At 39.3% G+C, this 27,897-nt stretch overlaps 1 protein-coding gene across 1 annotated transcript in view; it reads right to left on the reverse strand.

Annotated features, from left to right (window-relative positions):
* The window catches only part of ELP3 (elongator acetyltransferase complex subunit 3), a 112,778-nt gene that overhangs the window by 78,335 nt on the left and 6,546 nt on the right, over positions 1-27,897 (reverse strand). Inside the window, exons 3-7 of the mRNA XM_004270701.4 lie at positions 25,635-25,773; positions 16,109-16,179; positions 15,103-15,166; positions 13,355-13,423; positions 10,833-10,987 (exon numbers count right to left, since the gene is read on the reverse strand). Coding sequence (XP_004270749.1) covers positions 10,833-10,987; positions 13,355-13,423; positions 15,103-15,166; positions 16,109-16,179; positions 25,635-25,773 — 498 coding nt within the window. The remainder of the gene's footprint in view (positions 1-10,832; positions 10,988-13,354; positions 13,424-15,102; positions 15,167-16,108; positions 16,180-25,634; positions 25,774-27,897) is intronic.

Raw genomic sequence — 27,897 nt, forward strand, 5'->3', positions numbered from 1 at the left:
TTATTCCTAGGTATTTTATTCTTTTTGTTGCAACGGTAAATGGGACTGTTTCTTTAATTTCTCCTACAGATTTTTCATCTTTAGTGTATAGGAATGCAAGAGATTTCTGTGCATTAATTTTGTATCCTGCTACTTTACCAAATTCACTGATTAGCTCTAGTAGTTTTCTGGTAGCATCTTTAGGATTCTCTATGTATAGTATCTTGTCATCTGTAAACAGTGACAGTTTTAAGTCTTCTTTTCCGATTTGGATTCCTTTTATTTATTTTTCTTCTCTGATTGCTGTGGCTAAAACTTGCAAAACTATGTTGAACAACAGCGGTGATAGTGGGCAACCTTGTCTCGTTCCTGATCTTAGAGGAAATGGTTTCAGTTTTTCACCATTGAGAACTATGTTGGCTGTGGGTTTGTCATATATGGCCTTTATTATGTTGAGGTAGGTTCCCTCTATGCCCACTTTCTGGAGAGTGTTTATCATAAATGGGTGTTGAATTTTGTTGAAAGCTTTTTCTGCATCTATTGCGATGATCATATGGTTTTTATCCTTCAGTTTGTTAATATGGCTATCACACTTTTTAATAGAAATTCATAAGCATAAACTTTATATAGAAAGGCAAAGCACCTAAAATATCCAGAGCAATCTTGAAAAACAGTGACAGAGTTAGAAGACTTATACTACTTAAAGGTATAAAACTACAGTAATCAGGACTGTGGTACTGGCATAAAGACAAAAACACATCAACGGAACAGAAGAGAGTACAGTCCCAAATTTATATAGCCAATTGATTTTTTAAAAAATTATTTTATTTATTTTTGGCTGCACGGGGTCTTTGTTGCTGCGCGTGGGTTTTCTCTAGTTGCAGCGAGTGGGGACTACTCTTCGTTGTGGTGTGCTGGCCTCTCATTGCGGTGGCTTCTCTCATTGCGGAGCATGGGCTCTAGGCGCACGGGCTTCAGTAGTTGTGGCTTGTGAGCTCTAGAGCGCAGGCTCAGTAGTTGTGGTGCATGGGCTTAGTTGCTCCACGGCATGTGGGATCTTCTGGGACCAGGACTCGAACCCACGTCTCTGCATTGGCAGGTGGATTCTTAACCACTGTGCCAACAGGGAAGCCCTAGCCAATTGATTTTTGACAAAGGTGCCAATACAATCTATATAGGAAAGGGAAGTTTTAAAACAAGAATTGTTGAAACAATTAGGTATGTATATGGAAAAAAAGAAACCTTGACTCCTACCTCACACTATATATAAAATATTAAATCAAGATGGATCATAAGCCTACGTATGAAAGGTAAATACAAAGGCTAAAACAATAACTAGAAGAGAACACAGGAAAATATCTTTTTGCCTTGTGAGTAGGCAAAGGTTTGTTAGAGATAATACAAAAAGCAGTAATTATGAAAGAAAAAACTGCAAATTAGACTTTACCAAGACAAAATACTCTGCTCAAATACATTAACATAATGAACACTCAAGCCACAGACTGGGTTTTCGTATTTGTAAAATATAGATCTAACAAAGGACTAGAATCCAGGATATATAATAGCCCAATAAAAAATGTGCAAAAGATTTTAACACACACTTCACAAAGGAAATATATATAGAAAGCATAAGCACGTAATAAAGTGCTCAACATCATTAGTCATCAGAAAAATGCAAATTAAAACCACAACTAAACCCACAACACACCCACTAGAATAGCTAAACTTACAAAGACTGACAACACCTTATGCTGGTGAGGACGTGGAACAAATGAACACTCATACATTACTCGTAGGAGTAAAAATGGTACAACCACTTTGGGAAAATGTCTGGCAATTTCAAAACTAAACATATGATGTAGCAATTCCACTTCTAGTTATTACCCAAGAGAAATAAATACATATATTCACAAAAAGACTTATATAAGTATGTTCACTGAAGTTTTATCATAATAACTACAAACTGGAAACAGCCCAGCTATCCATCAATAGAATGGATAAACAAACTGTGCTCTATGCATATAACAGAATCCTACCCAGCACTAAAAAGGTAACAGCTACTGAAATACCCAACGTGGATGAATCTCTAAATATAACGCTCGGTGAAAGACGCCTTACACTAAAGAGTATGTGCTATATGGTTCCATTCATATGACGTTTTAGAACAGGCAAAACTAATCTATGAAAGGAAAAAAAGAGAAGACTGCTGCTTCTGGGAGGTGCAGGTGAGGATTTACTGGGAGTAGACAGGAGGAAACTTTCTGGGATGATGGTAATGTTCTATATCTTAGTATGATTTTGTTGCACAGGTATATGCATTTGTTAGAACTCATCAAAGAGTACCCATAAGACCTGTGCATTTCACAGTATGTAAATTTACTTGAAAAGAAAATATTACAAACAGTGAAGTAGCTAACGATGTGCAAATGCACGTATTCGGGGAGAAGGGTACTGAAGTCTGCAGCCTGCTTTGAAATGTCTTAAAAAAATAAAAAGAAGGATTGATGGGTTGATAGAGGAATGGCTAGTTGGATAAGTATGTGATAAAGCAAACACAGTAGAACCTCGGTGACAGGTATGGGATGTTCACTGGAAAATTCTTTCAATTTTTGTTTGTTTCAAATAAAATGTTGGAAGAAAAACAACTAATATCACCTCTTTTTATGATGACTAAGATTGTATCCTAGGTTGGACTGCCAATGTTGAGGATCCTGGTCACCATCTACGAAAATCTGATTACCAAGGAAGAAAGTAAAAGTGATCAACAATATGAAGTGAGGGGCGGGGATGGGGAGGGTATTAGAGCCAAAGTCCAGACATGCAAGAGGTTCTGAGGCCTGCCAGAAATAAGGCCAGGGCAGCAAGGCAGGAGATGGCCACTTTCAGGCCTTCTTAGGTTGCTTTGCTTTCTTCATTCCTCTGCAAGTCTATGAAATTAGTTTCTGGGCCTGGGACCCAGCATTACCTAGCACTCTAGTTTCTCCAAGACACAGAAGGACATAGTTGGAGGATTTAAAGTCATTGATGGAGGGGGAAAAAAAGAGGAAGGAACAGAACTGAATTAAAAATTCCACAGGGAGAAGGTATGACTCACCTACTTCTTGGTGGGTAACTACCCTTTTAAATTGCATCTTGTGAAAACAGCCAAGGAGCATTAAAAATTGAATGCAAAACTGCTTCTGGGCAAGGCTGATTAAAAAGGAATAAAACCATTTTAAAAGGTTGTTTTGAGATATTTGGCAACATTTGCATTCTGGTGAACGGGTGACTCAGATCCCACTGCTGGTCCTTTTCACCTCCAGAGCTATGATTTTTAGAGGATGATAGTCACCAGTAATTGATGATCTCTGGAGATTACTGCAGTCTCAGTCTAGCTGATAGTAATGAGTGATTATCACTTTGCTTGATTTAATGAGCCTTCACAGAAATCATACCTGCTTTGTCCTTGACCTCTCTGTTCACTCAGCTTTCCAATGTTTCCATCTGCAAGGATATAACATACTGCTTGTTACTAACCTGCCATAAATAACAACCAAGTTCACCTTGTTAGGGCTTTTCCTTACCCTAACTCTTAATCTTTTAAGAGTTTTAACCAGATGGCACACACAATAGCAAAGCAGAGACACACTTGAGCTGATAGTAGAACTTGACACTAATTCGAACAAAGACTTTTAACCTTAAACATGGTTGACTCATCTGTCACAATATGTAACTTTTAACTTAATTTAAAATTAATATTAAAAAAAAAAACCCACCTAGGGACTTCCCTGATGGCGCAGTGGTTGAGAATCCACCTGCCAATGCAGGGGACACAGGTTCAAGCCCTGGTCCGGGAAGATCCACCTGCCGCAGAGCAACTAAGCCCGTGTGTCACAACTACTGAGGCTGCGCTCTAGAGCCCACAAGCCACAACTACTGAGTCCACATGCCACAACTACTGAAGCCCGCACGCCTAGAGCCCTTGCTCTGCAAAGAGAAAAGCCACCGCAATGAGAAGCCCGCACACCGCAACAAAGAGCAGCTCCCGCTCGCTGCAACTAGAGAAAGCCTGCGCGCAGCAACGAAGACCCAACGCCGCCAAAAATAAATAAATAAAATAAATAAATTTATTAAAAACAACAACAAAAAACACCCCACCTATGCTAAGCTTGTCAAAGTCAGTATTACATCTGTGTAGTTGTACTAGTATCAACTACTAGTAAAATAAACATGAAATTCATCACCTTACCTCTGAGAGAGGTGGGTCACGCTGGGTAACCCAAACAATTTTCATGAATACCCTCTGCGCAAGAGAACTTAGAGAACGGCAAAGTAAATATCTCATCCAAAAATTTTGAAGAAAACGTTATGTTCAAAACACAGTATCTCTGGGCTGCTCTACATTTTGCAAAGATGTCAACATTTGAAAATAGTTTTCTATGTCTCTATAATACAAACCAGACAACTATTTCTTCAAATTATACAAAGCTTCCCTGAAAAACAAATACCAACTCTATTATAGGGAATTGGCAGTAAAAATTTACCTCAACAAAGCAAACAAGATACCAGAAATTGGCTTTTTCCAGATAATCTCATAAAAGTATAGAGACCAGGAGTAAAAAGCAAAACACGTCGAATGTGGGTTGGCAGGATTCAGTGTAGCATTTATGGATGGTTTCATGACTCCCAGATTGTACTTTTACTACTTCCCGAGAGCCATTCATGATATTTGTTGCAATGAAGGCTCAAATCCCATAAAAATTTTTATCCGAAAGTAAAGTGTTTGTTGCCCCCTTGAGGTAAATTCAAGAAACAAAACAACGCCGGCTCTGCCTGGCCCATTAGAGAAAGAGGCTTGCTTCTCCAAACGGCTTTCTCTACACACATACCGTAATCGCAAGTTATAATAATAATAAAACTCTATTTTCACCTGGAAAAAAAGAGGCAATTTACAAACACCACTAGACACTGCACCATTTCTGCAAAAATAAAGATAAAACTTCACACAAAGAATATAGCAAATATTTTAAAGTTTCAGCTGATGAGATGTCAGACTAACTGCATCCTAAAAATTCATTATGCAGATCTTCAGTTGGCCTAGCTCACATGACCCGGGGGACCCAAACTGTAGACTGAAAAGCTCTGCAGCAAACTTTCATGGGGGTGGGGAAGGGCGGGACAAGTCCAAGATATTTATGGCTCAAATCCACATAATGTGCAAGGTCTGCAACATGAGAACAGCTGCACTAACGAAAAAATATATAATACATAAGCATGCATAGAAAAATATGATGGTCTGAATAGATTATCCTGTGAGGGAATTCTCAGAGTTCAATGGATTTTAGTCAGTAATCCTCTGAGGTACTGCTGCCATCCTAATATCATGGGGCTTTGAACTAATTAAGGTTGTTTTTCTTCCTCCAATTGCATTTTATTCTAAGCTATCATCTGATTTTCAGTATTATTAGGAAGAATGCGATGGATTTACATCATTACTCCTCTAAAGATTGAAAGACTTCAGCGTTTTACTCAGCATGACTCATATTCATGAATGATCAAGGTTCTGAATGAGCAGTAAAATACGGTCCCATCTCATCCTGCTACGAAAGGCCCTGCAGGATGGAGAGATCACCTGGGCCAGCTGTTGTTCAAAGTCCAGATTCATGGACATAGAATTAACCTGTCACATCCTCTACTGGCAATCACACAAAGTAGCTGCTCACACATGCTTTCCCAGCTGCTGAACTCTCTACCCAGGCCCCTCAAACTACCCTTGAGATTTATTTAAACTTATGAAAAAGTCTCTACTCTTTTCATTTTTACCAACCCAAAGGAGAGCAAAAGAAGGGGCTAGGAGAAGTAGGGAGAGCACAAAAAGACGGCCCTGTCCCCAATTCCAAGAGGAAGCCCTACCTAGGTCGTTAGCTGTCAATATCTGACCAACAGATGGATCATTCAAAATTCATTCACAAGTGTGCTTGTCCAAAACTGTCTTAATTACAGGGTAATGAAAGTTTCCTCACTTGTAAAACAGGGATAAGTTAAATACTTAAAGACTTCTTATAAGAATTGAATAAGTGAATACTTACCACAATGCTCAGCACACTGTATGCTGTATACGTCCTCCTTTACCCCCACGTCTCATGTCCCTTTCTCCTCAGTGCTAACTATTGCCTATGCTGATCACCATTCTACCACCTCTTCTATGCATTTATACTCACAGGCACGTATACAAAAATGATGGGCTCACACTGCAAGAATGGCCCTAAAAATTGCGTTTTCATGTAGCATACCTTGGAAATCTGAAACTCTCCCATAAGGTGACCTTATCAATTTGCATGGCTATAAATACCATCTATGAGCTGATAATCCCCAATTTTATATCGCCAGCCCAGACATCTCTTATATAGCCTATGGACATCCCCACCTGAATGTATTCTAGGCATTTCAAACTTAATGCAGCCAAAGTAAAACTCTTGATTTTCTCCCACAAACCTGTTCTTCCTTCTGTCTTTTCCATCTCAGTATGTGACACAACTCTCGATCATTTCCTACAACCAAAACCTGGGTGTCATCCTTGATTCGTTCCTCTTTCTTACCGCGGACCTGATCCAAAATCTGTCAGTTTCCACACAAAAATACAGCTATTCCATCTATTCTTTTCTGTCATTACTGCCACCACCTTCATCTGAGCTGGGGTGGATACAACACTCTTCCACCCAGTTTCCCACGTCCACTCTTGCACCAACATTCTCATGTTGCAGCCACACAATAACCAGAATGAGCTTCTTACAAACCCGAACACATCAGTCTCCTGCTTGAAACCATTCATCTACTTCCTACTGCTGATTCGAAAGTTTTTAAGTCCTCAAAAGCATGTATAATCAGGCCCACACCTAACTTTTCAATCTCCCTTCATGACATATGCCCCCCTTTTCACTGGAATCTAGATACCCTGGCCTCCTCTCTGTTCCTGGAACACCTCAAGTTCTTCCTCATTTCAGTGCCTCTTCTTTTTTCTGCGCTTGGCCTGACTCCCTCCTTATACTTCAGATCTCAGCTTAAACGTCACCACTTTGTATGCAGAATCAGCCCAGGTATTCTCCATCATAGCCGTCTATATCCATCACAGCACTTGCTGTTTGGTATTTGTCGAACCAGTAGAATGTAAGCACCACGAGGGCAAGGACAACATCCGTCTTGTTCACCACGTTGTTCCCAGTGTCCAAGGCAATGCATGGCCCCTAATGGGCCTTCAATTAATGTTCAGTAAATAAAAGAGAATAGTACACAGTAACTTAGCCAGGTGTTCCTGAAATTTATGAAAATAAAAACTATTCTAAGACTTTCACTTCTTAAATCATTGAACTATATATGAAACCTTAGTATTCTTCTCACTAAAAATGGAGATATGAGGTATCAAAAGAAAGCATAATTGTCTTCCGTCAACTAGAATTTGAAATAAATGATCCCATCAACAAATTATTTAATAGTTATTAAACAGTAATTAGAACAATAGTTATTAAATAATAGTCACTTGTTTTTCTATGGCTGAGTAATATTCCATTGTATATATGTGCCACATCGTCTTTATCCATTCATCTGTCGACGGACACTTAGGTTGCTTCCATGTCCTGGCTATTGTAAATAGAGCTACAATGAACATTGGGGTACATGACTCGTTTTGAATTATGGTTTTCTTAGGGTATATGCCCAGTAGTGGGACTGCTAGGTCATATGGTAGTTCTATTTCTAGTTTTTTATTTTTTTTGTGGTATGCGGGCCTCTCACTGTTGTGGCCTCTCCCGTTGTGGAGCACAGGCTCCGGACGCGCAGGCTCAGCGGCCATGGCTCACGGTCCCAGCCGCTCCGCGGCACATGGGTCCTCCCGGACCCGGGCACGAACCCGTGTCCCCTGCATCGGCAGGCGGACTCTCAACCACTGCGCCACCAGGGAAGCCCTCTATTTCTAGTTTTTTTTTTTTTAATATTTATTTATTTGGCTGCGCCCGGTCTTAGTTGCGGCACGTGGGATCTTTGTTGCGGCATGCAGAATCCTTATAGTTGTGGCATGCCAACTCTTAGTTGCAGTATGTGGGATCTAGTTCCCTGACCAGGGATCGAACCCGGGCCCCCTGCATTGGGAGCACAGAGTCTCAACCACTGGACCACCAGGGAAGTCCCTATTTCTAGTTTTTTAAGGAACCTCCATACTGTTCTCCACAGTGGCTGTATCAATTTACATTCCCACCAACAGTGTAAGAGGGTTCCCTTTTCTCCACACCCTCTCCAGCATTTATTGCTTGTAGATTTTTTTGATGATGGCCATTCTAACCAGTGTGAGATGATACCTCATTGTAGTTTTGATTTGCATTTCTCTAATGATTAGTTATGTTGAGCATCCTTTCATGTGTTTGTTGGCAGTCTGTATATCTTCTTTGGAGAAACGTCTACTTAGGTCTTCTGCCCATTTTTGGATTGGGTTGCTTGTTTTTTTAATATTGAACTGCATGAGCTGCTTGTATATTTTGGAGATGAATCCTTTGTCAGTTGCTTCATTTGCAAATACTTTCTTCCATTCTGAGGGTTGTCTTTTCCTCTTGTTTATGGTTACCTTTGCTGTGCAAAAGCATTTAAGTTTCATTAGGTCCCATGTGTTTATTTTTGCTTTTACTCCCATTTCTCTAGGAGGTGGGTCAAAAAGGATCTTGCTGTGATTTATGTCAAAGTGTTCTCTATGTTTTCCTCTAAGAGTTTCACAGTGTCTGGCCTTACATTTAGGTCTTTAATCCATTTTGAGTTTATTTTTGTGTATGGTGTTAGGAAGTGTTCTAATTTCATTCTTTTACATGTAGCTGTCCAGTTTTCCCAGCACCACTTACTGAACAGGCTGTCTTTTCTCCATTGTATATTCTTGCCACCTTTATCAAAGATAAGGTGACCATATGTGCATGGGTTTATCTCTGGGCTTTCTATCCTGTTCCACTGATCTATATTTCTGTTTTTGTGCCAGTACCATACTGTCTTGATTACTGTAGCTTTATAGTACAGCCTGAAGTCAGGTAGCCTGATTCCTCCAGCTCTGTTTTTCTTTCTCAAGATTGCTTTGGCTATTTGGGGTCTTTTGTGTTTCCATACAAATTGTAAAATTTTTTGTTCTAGTTCTGTGAAAAATGCCTTTGGTAGCTTGACAGGGATTGCACTGAATGTGTAGATTGCTTTGGGTAGTACAGTCATTTTCACAATGTTAATTCTTCCAATCCAAGAACATGGTATATCTCTCCATCTGTTTGTATCGTCTTTAATTTCTTTCATCAGTGTCTTATAGTTTTCTGCATACAGGTGTTTTGTCTCCTTAGGAAGGTTTATTCCTAGATATTTTATTCTTTTTGTTGCAATGGTAAATGGGAGTGTTTTGTTTGGATGGGTCTAGAGTCTGTCATACAGAGTGAAGTAAGTCAGAAAGAGAAAAACAAATACCTTATGCTAACACATATATATGGAATCATAAAAAAAAAAAAAGGTTCTCATGAATCTAGGGGCAGGACAGGAATAAAGATGCAGACATAGAGAATGGACTTGAGGACCCAGGGAGGGGGAAGTTGGCAAGCTGGGACAAAGTGAGAGTAACACTGACATATATACACTACCAAATGTAAAACAGATAGCTAGTAGGAAGCAGCTGCAACATGCAGGGAGATCAGCTTGGTGTTCTGTGACCACCTAGAGGGGTGGGATAGGGAGGGTGAGAGGAAGACACAAGAGGGAGGGGATACGGGGATATATGTATATGTATAGCTGATTCACTTTGTTATACAGCAGAAACTAACACAACATTGTTAAACAATTATACCCAATAAATATGTTTTTTAAAAAAAGTCACTTGTTTTGTTGATTATATAGCAGTTAAATGTCTCAGATTAAAAGTACTCCCAGTGCTCTTTTTGGGTGGGCTCACCTAGTCCAATCAAAGCTACCCCTGCAGTTTAGACCAGCCTCAGGCTGAGAAGAGCTGCACAGTGGTTTTTCTGGGTTTCAAAGTAAATTTATTTACTTATTTATTTATTTTTGGCTGCATTGGGTCTTTGTTCCTGCACGTGGGCTTTCTCTAGTTACGGCGAGCAGGGGCTACTCTTCGTTGCAGTGTGGGGGCTTCTCACTGCGGTGGCTTCTCTTGTTGTGGAGCACGGGCTCTAGGCACGTGGGCTTCAGTAGTTGTGGCACACGGGCTCAGTAGTTGTGGCTCACGGGCTCTAGAGTGCAGGCTCAGTAGTTGTGGCACACGGGCTAGGTTGCTCCATGGCATGTGGGATCTTCCTGGACCAGGGCTCGAACCCGTGTCCCCTGCATTGGCAGGCGGATTCTTAACCACTGCACCACCAGGGAAATCCCTTGGTTTTGGTTTTTTGTTGCTGTTGTTCTTTTTCTTTTTTTTAGTTTCTTTTTATTCTTCCACATAGTGATTTTGTGAAAATACTAATAACCAATGGACCATACTCACTTTTTAAAAACATAATCCTTTTTCCCACAAAACAGAAGCAACTACAAGGACTAGGACTGTATGAGATGACAGATGTTAACTCAGCTTACTGTGCTCATCATTTCATGATATATGTGACATCAAATCATTATGCTGCACACCCTAACTTATACAGTGCTCTACGTTCATTGTAGCTCAAGAAAATTGGGAAAAAATGTATTTAACCTTACAACCCATGAAAGGTATGCAAATAAAAAGAATGACATCCTCTCCCCTCCCTCCCCAAAAGAACTAGGAATATAGACATAGAGCAAAAGGAATTCTCACAGACTGCTGCTAGGAGGATAAACTGACAACCAGCGTTGGTGAATATGATAAAATAAGAATTTCTTACTTGACTGCCTCGTAAATATTGTTGGAGGTATGTCCTGATAAGGCATCATGTAAATTTCGAATAAAATAATCTCTGTATTCTTCTGGAAGTGCCATAAATGTTCCACCCATCACAATAAATTCCACTTTATCCACACTGTGACCAAGCTGTTTTAACTGAAAGACATAAATTCATCAGCATTAGAAAGATGCTGATGAACCTACCCTAAGAAGGTTATTGCAAATTTCTAATTTTACTTTGCGGTGTTCTCATCTGTATAGTTTAAAAATGAGAAGCAAACATGTTAAGCAAATTCTATGGACTAAAAAAAATAGACTCCAGGGTCTGAAAAGGAAATTATTGCTCAAATAAGGAGGACGAGAATTAAAAATAATAAACAAGAAGTCTGATGTCAACTTACAGAGTTAAGTGAAAACTTAATAATACAAAGAATATAAATTAGAGAGCAGCAAAGCAAATAACACAGTATGTAATAGAATAAACAAATATTTATTGATTACATATTTTATGCCAGACTTTGTGGTCAGCATTGGGGACGAAGAAGACTATATACAACATAATCAGGACTTGATGCAAGTGAAAGAAAGAGAACACTAGATTAGAAAGAAACGTTAAGAAAGCAGTTTTAAATTAAAAGTTTTGAATTAATTATGAAGTTTCTGGGTACAGGTAGCACCTTAAGCCTAGTTTCAGGGGTGGGGCAAGGACAATAAACTCTGAAATATGACATCTCTTCTATTTGGGAAGAGAATGGTATAGATCTTTCAGTTTTTCAACTACAATAAGGCAAGATTCTAATTTTTAGAAACAGGTATTTAAATTTCTTGCCATATCTTAGGCCTGAGGAAAACTAGGTCAAGTAGACTACAAATTATGAACTCTAATGTACTACGTAAAGAGGATGTCCACACTTAATATGAGCAAAAAGTTACTTTGTTTTATACTTGTTTCTGAAAATGGCAAATAACTTATACATACATACATCCTTATACATATGTAAATCCTTACAGATACGTAAGCATATGGGCAGGCATGTGCATACACATGCAAATATATATCTGTAAGTACGTGTACATAGCTATCAACATTAAAAGAATACTCTATAACTACGGTTGTTTACCAGGAATACACAACAAAATCTTCCTGGTAGCTTTTTCAAAATATCTTGCCTGGACCCTAAACCAGACTTAATCAGAACTTCAGCAGTGAAATTTGACATGTATTTTGGAAAAGTTACTCAGGTGATTCTAGTGCATTTACAGTTAGGAAAAGAATCACTACTCTCTGGTAGTTTCTAAAATCTTTCAAAACCCATGCTCCTGTTTGGAAAATATAAACATTTTGAACTCTACTGAAACACTTCAAATGAGTTAAATATCATGGCTAAGGGAATTCCCTGGTGGTCCAGCCAGTGGTTAGGGCTCCGTGCTTCCACTGCAAGGGGCATGGGTTCCAAAAAAAAAAAAAAATTATGGCTAAAAAAGAAATTGAAGCAATGGTCAGTTTAGGAACTATGTTGGCTCCCTGCAGGTGGGGTCCTCTCCTACAGCTGACAATCCTGATCCATATATGCTTGGGTGACAATGATGTGAAAATCAGAAGTGTCTGGTATCCACTCGTAATAACAGTTAAGCACAGAAGCGACTTACTGACTATGGTATGTGCTACTTTCCATTTGAGATTTTCTAGTTGTCTTACTAGATGTAACTATAAAAACTATGGACAGTGCTTGCATTGTTTGAAATTGGACAAGTTTAAAATAAAATTGTGAAAAAGAAAATCTGTATTAATGTTCAGAGTTCTTGAACAGAGCAAGGCCATCTACACAGTACTTGTCTTTAATCAGTTATATTGAGGTATAATTTTTTTGTGTGTGTGTGGCTTTGCCATGCAGTTTGCAGGATCTCAGTTTCCCGACTAGGGATTGAACCCAGGCCACAGCAGTGAAAGCCCGGAATCCTAACCACTAGGCCACCAGGGAACTCCCGGGGTATAATTTATATACAACAAAATCCACTAACTTTAACTGTACAATTAAATGAGTTTTGACAAATGTTTAGAGTTGTGTAACCACTGCCACCACCACCACCAGTATACAGAACAACTCCATGGCTCCCAAGAGTCCCTCATCCCCCTGTACAGTCAATTCCCCATTCACACCCCAGCAAACTAGTCACAATACTTCTCACTTGGCTTATGGAAGCTAAAATTCAATCCACCCACCTATTGTCTAAGACATATCCACATTCTGTAAATTTCATACCATAAATAATAACTTTCTACAAATTGAAAGAACTTTAGAGACTATAAAATCCTTACGGAAAATAATACAGTCTTTAAAGGAAGCAGTGTTTTTGACCTTGCTAGGTATTGCAAAATAGTCCCCCTCCCTCAGATGGATATTAAAAACTTACAAAGGGGAGAAATATTCTTTCAGTTCTTATTTCTGGTTCAACTCAAATCAAGCAAGAATACCTTCTAAGTATAAAGATCTAATGTAACAATGCTTTTTAAAACCTTACCTGTTCTATTCGGTGTCTTGTCTGTAGATAAGGGTCATACCTAGCACGGATAGCTCGCATGGAGGTTGGCTAAGAAAAAAGAGAAGTATCCTGTTATGCCCACACTGAATTAAGAATAAAAAGTAGTTTCAAAAGGGTATTAAAAATAAAGTTCCCTTGGGCTCCTTTCTTCCTCTCTCAGTCTTGTCAGGGTTCAAAATAATGTCCTGAATAGCATTTGGCTGGTCTCCACTCAACAGGAGGCAGCTCCTTGGACCATAGTTATATCTTTGTGTAAACCCTTATGGAAACCCCAGGGTCACCAAATTGTTATACTGCTCACAGACATAGCTGTGTATACACATTCAAAAGAGTTACTTGATAAAATAACCTTTAAACCAGATCATTAAATATCAATACAACAGCAGTTTGTAATGGCTTAACAAAAAGCCATCATGCTATCATACAATGGAATAGTCTATGGCCATGAAACAATATACTGATATAAAATGTTCCCTAAGATACATTGTCAAATGAGAAAGGTAAGGTGCAAGGTTTTGATAGACTACCTCCTGTGTAAAAAGTTAGGATAAAGAGTATGTATTGCTTTTATATCTATATATTATCTCTGAAGGGGATGATACTGATTGTCTTCGGGGGCTGAAGCAGAAAGGTGTGGCCAAGGGAGAGTGACGAGAGGGAGTCTTCACTGAAAAATTCTTTTAGTATTTTTAAAAATTTGAACTATGAAAAACAGGTAAGAAATGAAAAACCATGTATAAGAAAAAAGTCACATGGTTTCCTGGCTGCTGGCCTCTTTGGATGAGGCCGACGACTTCGAAAGCCTGCTCGCTGGCCTCCTGCTTTCTCTTGCACCCGCTCTAATCCTGCCCTCACAGAACCATCAAATGATCTTTTAAAAACCAACACTGGATTATATCAACCCCTGCTTTAAATCTGGATGGCTTTTCACAACACCTATAACAAACTCCTTGCCCTAGCTTACAATCCCCTGCAGCACTCGTCTCCCGAATCTCATTCTCCCCTCATCTGCTCTGCTCCAGAGCCCCCCACTGTCATTCTGAGCCTGGCTCCGTGTTCCAGCTATTCTCTCTGCTAGGAATGCTCTTTCTTGGTATTCTTGAAAGGCTCTTTCTTGTCATTCAGGGCTCAGTTTAAATGTCACCTCCTCAGACCATTCCTTCCTAGCCCCCAAGGCTGAAGTATCCACCCTGCTACTACATCTTACTTGACTTTACTTCCCTGCTTTGCATTTACTAGTACCTGATTGTTTTTTCTTGTTTGTTTCTTTACTGTCTACCCCCATTTATTAGAATGTAAATTTCTCAAGACCTGACCTGTTTTTTCACAGCTGCAGAGGCAGGACAATGTACTGGTGAGGAGCACAGAATTCAAAGCCCGGCCCTGTTACATATTAGGGGCATGTCTCCAGGCCAGTCATGTAAGACTTCTAGGCCCTGGTTTCCGTATCTAAAAAACTGGGATAATAATAGTGTCTACCTTCAAAATCCTGCTGTCAGGTTTAAAGTTGTAAAGCACTTAGAACAATGTTGACATATTAATAATAAGTGCTTACATAAATATTTCGCCAGTGACTAGAACAACAGACACTCAGCAAATGTTTGGTGAATGAATAACTTATGTAATCAGGAAAAAAATAAAAATTTTAAGAAAGCCGGTACTTATAAAAGCAGACTCTTAATAAAGTATGCTGTAACACTCCTCAGGACAGCCTCACATTACTTTACCTCATATCCAGTATAAGACTGGGTCGAATATTCAAAGTCTGAATCAGGTCCACCAGGGCAGTATCTGCCAATACAATAAAATGAAGATGTCAGATACAGAACTTAGTTCAACAGTCTAGTTCAAGTATCTACAGGCTCCGTAAAATCCTGACTGAACCAGCTTCATTTTCGAATCCTAACAGAAGGTTGTACCTTTGTAGCATCTGCAAATATATACATTTTCTACTAACAAGTAAAAAGATAAACATATAAAGGAACATTATTACAGTCATTTTCAGAGTATTGCAGTCACTATTATTTTAGAAGTTTAAGCTTTTAGGGGCAAATAACTGGGCCTAAGTTTTCCTAAGTTTGGATTGATACTCACAGTGCTCTCTTGGTAACTACACTTAAGAAAATCTTTCTCCTGATTAATAATCTTCCTGTCTAGAGTCATGAATATTCTTCTGCTAATTTTTCTAATTATCTAAATTTAATAAGTTTAAAGATTATTAGTAAGGATAAGTTTTTACTTTGATACTTTTCTGATCCAAATTCATTATAAACTTCTGACATTTGGAATTTACGCAGCTCATATTTCCATGTATCGTTTATCAAGTTAACAGAATATCTACTGTTTTGAGTTCTGTAACCTATGAATTTTTTTTACTGTGTATTGCAACAAATTAAAATCTTTATATGCTTCATTTTTAAAGCATTGAGACATCCTACTAATAGGTGCTTGTTTCAAAGAACTAACTTATGAATCTATTAAGTCAAAGTTTTAAATATTACCAGGGAGTTCCCTGGTGGCCTAGTGGTTAGTGATGCCAGGCTTTCACTGCTGTGGCCCGGGCTCAATCCCTGGTCGGGAAACTGAGGTCCCACAAGCCGTGGCCAAAAAACAAATACAAACAAAAAACAGTTTTAAATATTACCAGCATGTATTGATCAAGGCTCTAGGGGACTTAACTGGTTCAATTAAAATACATACACATACACAACTTATCACAATCATCATACTCACACACATATGTTTCCTGTAAAACTGATGTGTGGACATCTGTGGGGTTTGCACATGACAGCCACAACAGCAATCTATAAAAGGAAGATTAATAAAAAAGCAATTATGAAATAATTCATACAGGCGGCACAGGTGCCACCCACTGGGGCTCCGCTCTCCTTGCACAAGCCTGCGCGTCCTTCCTGGCGAGGTCCCTGCGCGGCACGGCCAGGCTCAGTGCAATTTTGACAGCAATCAGCATACCAAGCTATTATGAAGTGTGATGTCAGTCTGGAGGACGGATAATATATAAGCCAGTTCTTGACATGCTATCTTACAAGGAAACATCTGAGACCATCAGTCCACTTCACTTTGCCATTGAACATGAGCCCTATAGGCATATAATACATAATTGTTGAAGTGTAACTAAAATGTGGAAAATATATCTTCTTCTGGCTCAAGGAATATTATTATAGAAGAGTTAAAAACTGTGGCCTTTCATTTATACAAACAGAAAATTGTATTGACTTCTCTCAAGTAGTAAGGCTTCTAATGTGAGGAAAAACATGGCATGACAAGTGTGGGAAAGAGCAAGCACTAAATTACTGTCAAAAAATAAACGGAGTAGCACAGTGGTGCTCAGTAATTTACAGGGGCAATTAGTCACCACCCCACGGCGCTGCTGAGGACAGCATGGCAGCAGACTCGCCAGGCCCGAGCAGAAGAAGAGGCTTTGCACTGCTCTCCAGACAACTTTTCAAACAACAAGAGAGGATATTTGAGTACATTAGGTTCCATGTCTTCCTTCTGGGTGCCCACCCTTCACATTATTCGACCAACCTAATACATAGACATATTTTTAGCACAATATTAACTTGTTCTGTGTGTGTTAAAAAGACCAACTGCAGCTTTTTTCTCTCCCACTGTCCAAAGTTGGTGTTTCCCTATCCCGTAAAAAGCAAAACAAACAAACGGAAAAACCCTTTCCCCACTCACAAATTGTCCCCCTGCTATGTGCCTTCGGTCTGTCTCATTACTTTTGCATTTTGCTACTATGTTCTATATTTGCTCAGAGCCACTGGGTGCTAAGGAATTTGGTCTGCTGCTCCTCCAGGGAAGTTTGGTGAGCTGGTACAAGGAGCTGATAAACAAGGCCATAAAACACAGGGTAAATGAAAAAGATACATAAACTTCCTGGTATTTCTTTTTTTTTTTTTTTTAACATCTTTGTTGGGGTGTGGTTGCTTTGCAATGGTGTGTTGACTTCTGCTGTATGGCAAGGTGGGTCAGCTATGCATGTGCATGTGTCCCCATGTCTCCTCCCTCTGGCGTCTCTCTCCCACCCTCCCTGTCCCACCCCGCTGGGTGGTCGCAGAGCACCGAGCTGATCTCCCTGTGCTGTGTGGCTGCTTCTCACTGGCTGTCTATTTTACGTTTGGTAGTGTATATATGTCCATGCCACTCTCTCGCTTCGTCCCAGCTTACCCTTCCCCCGCCCCCGTGTCCTCCTGATATTTCTTAACATGTTCTTTAACATACTGTATGTAGTGCCTATGTATATGTGCATAACAAAAGAAGCCTGGTAAAATGTAAAAAAAAAAAATAATAATTCATACAAAATTCTGGAGAGTTGTTATCGCTCAGAAAGCGGGAGAGGAATGCAATCAGAGGGTGGCACACAAGGGGGTTTCAAAAGTACTGGTAAAACGCTATATTTCTTAAACTGAGCTGTGGGTACCAGGGTGATCTTTTCAATATTATTAATTTTCAAAATGTACATATGCATTGTATACACTAGTTTGTGTTATATTTTACAATAAATTAAGTGCAAAATAAGGAATTAATAATTTTTAAAGTCACGGTGATTCTTATTTTCTTGCTCTTTCTGATTTGTTTTCATAAAATAGCCTATAAGAGAACAATTACTTATGCAATTCTGTAAAATTATATCTAAACCTAACCTTTGTATCTCAAACTCTTCCCAATAGATCTCAATATTTAGAATAGAGACTATTAAACTGGAGCTAGACTTCAGAGTGTGTGCAAGATATCCTCAGAGGGGTCTGTCAGAGCCCAGTGGGGTAGGAAGAGCATCTGCTTGAGAAGGACGTGATGGCAGAGTTAGACAATCAGTTACATATGGGGGCAGCTGGTCAAATAAGGGTATACACTAAGATGAATGCAAGCCAGATTTCTTACTGTCAGAGAAGAAAGTTATGATTTTTTAATTTAGTTTATTGAAGTATAGTTGATTTACGATGTGTTAATTTCTGTCTACAAAAAACTGATTCAGTTATACACATATATACATTCTTTTTCATATTCTCTTCCATATGGTTTATCACAGGATATTGAATATAGTTCCCTGTGCTATACAGTAGGACCTTGCTGTTTATCCATCCTATATAAAATAGTTTACATCTGCTAGCCCCAAACTCCCAATCCATTCCTCCCCAACCCTGCTCCCCCATGGCAACCACAAGTCTGTTCTCTATGTCTGTGAGTCTGTTTCTGTTTTGTAGATATGTTCATTTGTATCATATTTTAGATTCCACATATAAGTGATATCATATGGTATTTGTGTTTCTTTTTCTGACTTACTTTACTTACCATGTTGCTGTAAATGGCGTTATTTCATTCTTTTTTATGGCTGAGTAGTATTCCTTTGTATATAGGTACTACATCTTCTTTATCCATTCATCTGTCAATGGACATTTAGGTTGTGTCCTTGTCTTGGCTGCTATGAACATAGGGGTGCATGTATCCTTTTGAATTATATCAATAGTTTTATCCAGATACATACCCAGGAGTGGGATTGCTGGATCATATGGCAACTCTATTTTTAGTTTTCTGAGGCACTTCCATACTGTTTGCCATAGCAGCTGCACAATTTACATTCCCACCAACAATGTAGGAGGGCTCCTTTTTCTCCACCCCCTCTCCAGCATCTGTTATTTGTAACGACTTTTTAATCATGGCCATTCTGACCTGTGTGAGGCGGTCACTCAGAGAAGAAAGTTAAAATATGCAAAAGGAGAGAACTAGAATGAACTCTGTGGGTTGGATGAAATCAAAGGTACTGTTGTGGACTCACAGTACACACACACACACAAATATAGATGCAAATGTTTTATGTATATGTGTGTGCACGTATGTACATAATATTTCCTAGTTTGGTCCATGGAGAGGGTCTGGGAGCAGCAACACCCTAACGGCATTGAGTACATCTAGTACTCAGATCTTTGTTTCTAAATATTCTTCTCCACTAAAAGAAACCAGGGCTCCTTGGAGAAACAGCTGATTCCAGGGCTAGGGTAAAGAAAGTACAAGATGAGCCTGGAACATTTTATTATGACTGAAAGCTAGAAACTGCCCAAAGAATGATGGGGACATTTAAAAAAGGAACAGAAAGCATCTTGAAAGGGCTCCTACTGGTCAAAACTGGGAAAATTTGTACATCAAAATAAATAATGATGGAACAGATTATAAACCACCATTTAATCCATTCACACAAATGAATGAGGAAACTGGAAGTCTGATAAGGAACAGGATATTTGCATGGTTTCAAAGTACTTCACTGGGCTTCCCTGGTGGCGCAGTGGTTGAGAGCCTGCCTGCCAATGCAGGGGACACGGGTTCGAGCCCTGGTCTCGGAGGGTCCCACATGCCGCGGAACAACTGGGCCCGTGAGCCACAACTGCTGAGCCTGCACATCTGGAGCTTGTGCTCCGCAACAAGAGAGGCCGCGAAAGTGAGAGGCCCGTGCACCGCGATGAAGAGTGGCCCCCGCTCACCACAACTGGAGAAAGCCCTTGCACAGAAACGAAGACCCAACAACAGCCAAAAATAAATAAATAAAATAAAATTTAAAGTACTTCACCACACAAAACTTCTTAATTACAAAGTGGAAAAGAATAACTTTACAAAGGGGATGCCTAGCAGACATCACCTTGATCAAAAGACAACATCAGTGACAGGACAACAAACTATGCACCACCTGACACGATATAATAAGAACACAGTATCACTTATGTGATGTTCCTGCCAGAGATGCAAACCCGAATCTAATTATGAGGACACATCTGATTAAACCAAATTGAGGGAGATGATACAAAACAACTTGCCTGAAATCTTCAGAAGTGTTAAGGTAATGAAGTAAAGGAAAGACAGAGGAAGTGTCCAGACTGAAAAGCCATGACAACTAAACGCAGCACGTGATTCTGAACTGGGTCCTGTAGGTCATTACTGACACACCATTAGAAACTTGAATGAGGTCTGAGGACTAGATGATGATAATGTATCAGTGTTAAATTTCTGATTTTGATGGCTGTATTGTGGTGATGTAAGAAAATGTTCTTGTTTCTAGGAAGTACACACTAAAGTATTCAAAGCCATTGGCTTTGCAACTTACTCTCAAATGGTTCAGGGATAAAGTGTTCTTTGTAGTGGATTTTCAACTTTTCTGTAAGTCTGTGATTATTTTTTAATAATAAAAATGATTAAAATTGAACTTAAATCATTAGTGATCTAGAGAAACTCCAAAATAAATAATTTTGCAAATCAAGGGCTTCCCTGGTGGTGCAGTGGTTGAGAGTCCACCTGTCGATGCAGGGGACACGGGTTCGTGCCCCGGTCCGGGAAGATCCCACATGCTGCGGAGCAGCTGGGCCCGTGAGCCATGGCCGCTGAGCCTGCGCGTCCGGAGCCTGTGCTCCGCAACGGGAGAGGCCACAACAGTGAGAGACCCGCGTACCACAAAAAAAAAAAAATAATAATTTTGCAAATCTGAATTAAAAACTTAGATTTTCAAACAAATGTTTGTATTTAAAATGAGACACCAGTGGTATATGTATACCACTGATGAGGTCAATCTAATTTCCCAATCTTTTATTGAGGGCCTACAATATAGGCCAGGTTCTGAGCTACACAGAGCAGGTGGGACCTAAGACTACAAAAATATTAATGCACTGCCTCTGTCCTCTGAAATCATACAAGCTAGCAGGGGAGGAGGACATAGAGAAATAGGCTTTTTCAAAACCACATGGTAAGAAGCATGTGGTAAAAGAAAATATTAGGGATGCCCAAAGAAGGGGATTAATTAGCCCTGACCAGGGGCGTCAGGGAAGCCTTCCTAAGGGGTTGACAGCCATGCTGAGTAAGAGTTAACTAAGCTAAGAAGGCAGAGGGACGTGAGGACCAGGGAAGCAAAGTGCAGGAGTTTTCAAGCATTTTTTAAGTGGCTGAACTCTCCCTTCAAGTAATGTTTTACTTAGAACATCAACTTACAGAAGAGAGAAAAGCAACAGCCCTGGGTGAAGTAGAGATGGGGCCTGCTCCCACGGCTTCCCTATTATTCCCCACAGTAGCTCCTAAAACACTTATACGGATCCTGTAGTTTTGTAGAATACAGCTTAAAGATTACTGATAAGGTAGAAAAAGCTATGACTTTGGAGTCAGCCAGAGAGATGAACCTTTGAATCTTTTCTCTGCCTCTTACTGTGTATTTTCCTGTTTTGTAAAATGAAGACAATACTACCTACCCTCAAAACAGTTTTGAGGATTAAATTAGAAAACACACCAGTGCAGTGGCTGGTATGTAACAGGTGGGCAACATATGGTCACTACTGTTGCAATGAGTAATGATACTACTCTGAATAATAAAAATCATGATTTTCAAAGCAAAAAACCCAACAAAACGAACAAAAACTCAAATACAAACAGACTCAAAATGGATCATAGACTTAAGTATACTAAAAAGGTATGCCACAGACTGGGAGAAAATATTTACAAAACACATGTCTGATAAAAGACATGTATCTTAACTATTAAAAAAAAATCCTTAAAACTTCACAATAAAAAACCCAAACAACCCAATTAGGAATAGGGCAAAAGATCTGAAGAGACACTTCGCCAAAGAGGATGCACTGAAGGCAAAATAAGTATATGAGAAGATACTCAACATCGTACGTCATTCAGGAATTGCAAATTAAAGCAATGAGATATCACTACATACCTAACAGAATGGCCAAAATCCAGAGCACTGACAACACCAAATGCTGATGAGCTTGTGGAGCAATAGGAACTCTCATTTACTGTTGATGGAATGCAAAACAGTGCAGCCACTTTGGAAGACAGTTTGGCAATTTCTAACAAAGCTAAACGTAGTCTGACCATATGATCCAGCAATCATGCTCCTAGGTATTTATTTACCCAAATGAGTTTGAAAACTTTTGAGTATGCAAAAACCTTCAAACAAATGTTTATCGCAGCTTTGTCCATTATAATTGCCAAAAATTGGAAGCAACCAAGATGTCCTTCAATAGGTGTGTGGATAAACAAGTTGTGGCACACTCAGACAATGGAATATTATTCAGTGCTAAAAAGAAATGAGCTATCAAGCCACTAATAGGACATGGCATAACCTTAAATGCCCACTGCAAAGTAACAGAAGCCAATACGAAAAGGCTACAAAACATACTGATTCCAACTATATACCATTCTAGGAAAGGCAAAACTACAGAAACAGTAAATAGATCAGTAGTTGTGAGAGGTATGAAACAGGAAATAATGAGGGGAGTTTTAGGACAGTGAAACTATTCCATATGATACTGTAATGATGGATACGTGAAATTATGCATTTGGTAAAACCGACAGAATGTATAACACTGTGAGTGACCCCAATGTAAACTACAGGCTTTGGTTAATAAGAAGATAGCAATATTGGTTCATCAATTATAACAAATGTGTCAAACCAATGCAAGGTATTAATAATAGGGCAACCTGGGGAAGGGGGAGAGGAAGTATATGGGAACTCTCTGTGCTTTCTGCTCAATTTTTCTGTAAGCCTAAAGCTGCTCTATAAAAACATATAAAGCACTACAGTAACAGCAGAAGTAAAAGCATGGAGGTTAGTGGGCATATATCTGGAGAAAACTATAATTCAAAGAGATACATGCACTCCAATGTTCATTGCAGCACTATTTACAACAGCCAAGACATGGAAACGACCTAAATGTCCATCAACAGATGAATGGATAAAGAAGATGTGGTACATATAAACAGAATATTAGCCATAAAAAATAATGAAATAATGCCATTTGCAGCAACATGGATGGACCTGGAGATTATAACACTAAGTCAGTCAGAAAGAGACAGATAAATATATGATATCGCATATATGTGAAATCTAAAATATGATGCAAATGAACTTATCTACAAAACAGAAGCAGACTCACAGACACAGAGAACAGACTTGTGGTTGCCAAGAGGGAGACATGGTGGGGGAAGGATGGATTGGGATTTGGGGATTAGTAGATGCAATTATGTATAGAATGGATAAACAGCAAGGTCTTACTGTATAGCACAGGGAACTATATTCAATATCCTGTGATAAACCATACTGGAAAAGAATATGAAAAATGTATATATGTGTATAACTTAATCATACATTTGCCATACAGTAGAAATTAACACAACATTGTAAATCAACTATACTTCAGTAAAATAAATTTTTTAAAAAGCAAAGAGGTTAGGATGCATAGCAGCTAGGTAATGACAATCAGCTGTGTTCATTTGATATTTTTAATAGTCACTCTGGTGATACTGCAGAAAATGGATTTGGTGCAGGTAAGAAGAAGTAGGCCCATTAGGAAATGAGTAAAACAATCTAAACAAGAAATAATAAAGGCCAAAACATTCCTCCCAGTGGTGGTAGGAATGGACAATGCATTTCGCATCTTTTAGAAACTGAGTGGACGGGGGCACCATTAGCTAAGGTGGACAAGGAAGATGGGTGAGCAAGTCTGAGGTTTTGGTTATGCTACACTTAAGGATATACTTACAGGCAGTCAAAGGAGAAATGTCTAACAGGCAATCCGACACGGATGTGAAGCTTGGGGAGAAGTCGGAGCTATGAGTCAGCATATGGCAATACTTAAAAACATCAATGGATGAGATCACCAAAGAAAGCATGTATGGCACTAAAAGCAGTTGGCCCAGGACCACAGAAAAATCAATTTTTAGAGGGAAGCAGAACAAGAGTAGCTGTCAAAGAAAGAAATGATCCAAGGTAGGAAGAAGACAGAGAGAATGGAATTATGAAAGCCAAGTGCATTTGTCAGGTTGAAACATTGCTAAAACTTTGTCTCCATGGTAGCAAGCCCACACACAATGCTGAAAACTGAAAATCCAAGACTCACCCATAAAGCACGTTATTTAGGAATATGGAAGTAAATGCCAAGAAATCAGCTAAGACCTAAAAGTGGTTGCCCTGGGGGAACAGTCGGGGGAGAATGGGAGGTGAGGGGTTTGGACCTATTCGTTTTTCTGAAAGTCTTTTATACTAGGTACAAACAAACAAACCCCAAACACTTAAGTTCAAAGGAGAAGAGACTAGGATAGGTGGTACACTCTGTGTGAAAGGTCTGGGGTTTAATTAGTCACAAATATATGATCCAGGAGATACGGCTACCCAGCAAGTCATTATAAGCTGCATTTACTAGAAGTACAATATCCCCATCCAAAGAACAGACTGAACTTCTTAGATCACATCAGGAACACAGCATTCGCTTCTGGGTACCATGTTTTAAGAGGGTCTAAATACTATCAATTCTTCCCTCATGTCTTTCACACTCATCCTTTTTATCCTGGAGGCCCTACCTTGATTCAGGCTCTTAACACTTCACACCTAGGTCAAACCAAGAGTATCCCAACTGGTCCTTTTGGCTCCAAGCTACCCTACAACTTGTATGCAAATTAATTTTCTGAAAGTCTATCTGGTTCCCATCACTCCCCTTCTCAAAAATCTTTCAGTTTCCTATTATCTGGCTATTTTGCAGGACATTTAAGATCTTTTACAAGTGGATCCCACGCTAACTCTTCACCCCAATGTCCTGCGGCTTTCCAAAATGAATTGTCAGCCCCAGTGAGGCTGGTACACTCGTGGTTCCCTGCACACACACACCTCTTACATCATCTCTACCTCTGTGCCCTAGTTCCTGGGTCCTTGCTCCCATTACTCTTTGAACCTGCTCTTCTCTGCTTTTATGGGTGCCATTTATATGTTAGTCAAGCTCCACGCTTCCTCTTGGGCTTTCCCTAGTCCCTTTTACTGCAGGGACATCTCTGTCCTCTGGACTCCCATATCACTCCCTATGGTGTCAACTGTTTCACAATTACCATATATATTAACAAAATGACTTTGCACTATCAATTTAACTTTTCAAAATACCTTTTATAAGTATCAATCTTATAAGCCACAAGCTTAAGATGGCCAACAATATTGGTCATCTTATGATAGTCACCAAGCATCTAGCTATACTTTTAAAGACACCAAAAATCAAAACATCACCTACTCCTCTAAGAACAGTGACCTTTTCCCCTGTGCCCTCCTAGCATTCTGCACGTGTCTCCACTCCAGCACACACCATAGCATATGGATTTTATTAGTCCAAATCCCCCACTTCCACCTCACTACCTGGGTGTTACATGGAGGCAGGGATCTGTGGTGGAACAGATACACAATCAATCTTTGATGAATTGAATCACTCACCCCACTGGCAGTTCTGATGGGTTTTGCCTTTAACTTGGGGACCAAGACCTTTCGATACTGAGGTGGGACTGCAGCAATGATATCCACCAGGCGAGGCTGTGCTGAAAGGCCATATTTGGCAGCTGTCCTGGTTTTCACCCTGAAAATAAAGCATCTAGCATTATCAAGATCACAATATTTCAAGGACAAGCTACCAAAAGGATAACCTATAAATAACATCATCAACTCCTTTCACCAGATGACAACAGTGGTTTTAACATTTGTAATTATCAGGGAACTAGAACAAAATTCATGACTTCCTTTTCTCCAGAGTACCAGAAAGAAAACCAGATGACTACAGGGCAGAGGCCCAGGACAGTGATACAATGTAGGTCTCGTTCAAAGTAGTGCTCCAGCTTCGAAGGATTCTACCATTTTCTCAGCTTCCACACTACTACGTTTGGGATCAGATTAATTCTGTTGTGGGGGACTGTTCAGTACATTGTAGGAGGTTTAGCAGCATCCTTGGCCTCTACCCACGGGCACCTCTTCCCGCTGTAACAACCAAAAATGTCTCCAGACATTGCCAAATGACTTGGGGGTGGGGATGGTCATCCCTGGTTGCAAAGCACTGCCTCAGGCCAACAAAACAAAACAAAACAATTCAAAGCAAAGCTATGTGGAACCAAATAGGAAATAAAATAGATATATTTTTAAAGCTTTAAAAGTTTTAAAACTTAGTTTCTAATTCAAAATATTATATAAAGATACATATAAATATTATATAAAGATACATATAAATATACTCTAACAATTATAAAAGAATCACTCTTGTAACCACATTCCAAGAAAGAGAATATGATCAGCACTTCAGAAGACCCGTTTGCCCTTCCTGACCGTAACCCTATCCCTAACCCCCAGAAGTAACCTTTATTCCAACTAATAATTCCTCGCTTTCCTCTATAATTTAGAAATTTTTCTTTTCTTTGTGGCTGCTAACCAAATCCTAATAGTCACTTTATCTTCTCACTTTAATCCATCTAGAAGTATTATGGGGTGTTCAAATCATGACAACAAATGGTTACTGAGTACCTGATAGGTACAAGAGACTACCTATGTACTTGGTACGTCAGGAGGTGTAAGGCATAGCTGTTTCGTGCTCTATGTTCGCATGTTTGCAGACAGGCATGCACAAAAATAAATCTACAAGTAATAAAAACATATGTATCAATAATAAAACACACACACAACAATGAATGATTCCAGAGCTCAAGAGAGGAACTCAGTGTGTGCTGGGGAGATATTCAAAGAAAATGGGCACAGAAAAAAGACAGGCTTCAGACAGGCAATAAAGACACAGAGATGACACCGAGAGCAGACAGGCTGGCTTGTGTGAAGATGCAAAAACAGGATAGTACAGATTTTAAGAAATATGAGTAGACCAACTTAACAGAAAGCAGAAGGTTTTCAATATGAAGATACAGAAGTTTAAAAAGTTGGAAAAGTAAGTTGAAGCCACACCGAGAGGCCTTACATAATGGGCTGAGGAATCTGCGTTTAATTCCACAAGCACTGGGATTGTGCTGAAAGTTCCTGCACAGGGAAATGACGAAGGAAAATTAATCCAGCAAGACGGTAAAAAGAACTGAAAGCATAAACTACTGCAGGAGTCCAGACTTAAGTTTAAAAAGAAATGGAAGAAGAAGTTGGTGGTGAACAAGAAAGAGTTATAATGAAGAAACAGTAGGCAAAATTTTGACTCTAAGTGGACCTAAGGGAAAAGATTCAAAGATGACACTAGAGTTTCAAACCTGGGTGAAGGTTAAAACAATTAGGCAAAGAGACATCTGAGTAGGGGCTGGTTTTAAAGAAGATGCTAGCTTTAGCTTTAGATGTGCTAAATTAAAGAGAATGACAAAGATATACAAGAAGTAGAAATGTTCATGAGAAACAAAAGATTTGTATAATTAGGGGTATAGCCAACAAAGATGAGGAAAAAAACCCCACTACTAAACACATGGTAGAAAAACCAATAAAATATAATGTCTTCATGGTATAAAAGAATAGTTATTAATTTATTCCTTAGCAAATGTTTATCAAGCACAATGTTCCAAGGAAGGGGTATAACATTGTAGTATCTCATGTAACAGAAGACAGAGTCCAAAATAAGGTCATGTGCGTAATGACTAGACCATTGACAACCTGGGGATGGGGGGAGAACCCTTTCACTACAGCAGATCTGTATCACAAATATATAGTAAATAAATAGATGCAAAGAGGAAAA

This window comes from Orcinus orca, chromosome 6 (genome assembly GCF_937001465.1).
Source record: "Orcinus orca chromosome 6, mOrcOrc1.1, whole genome shotgun sequence".
Lineage (NCBI taxonomy): Eukaryota > Metazoa > Chordata > Mammalia > Artiodactyla > Delphinidae > Orcinus > Orcinus orca.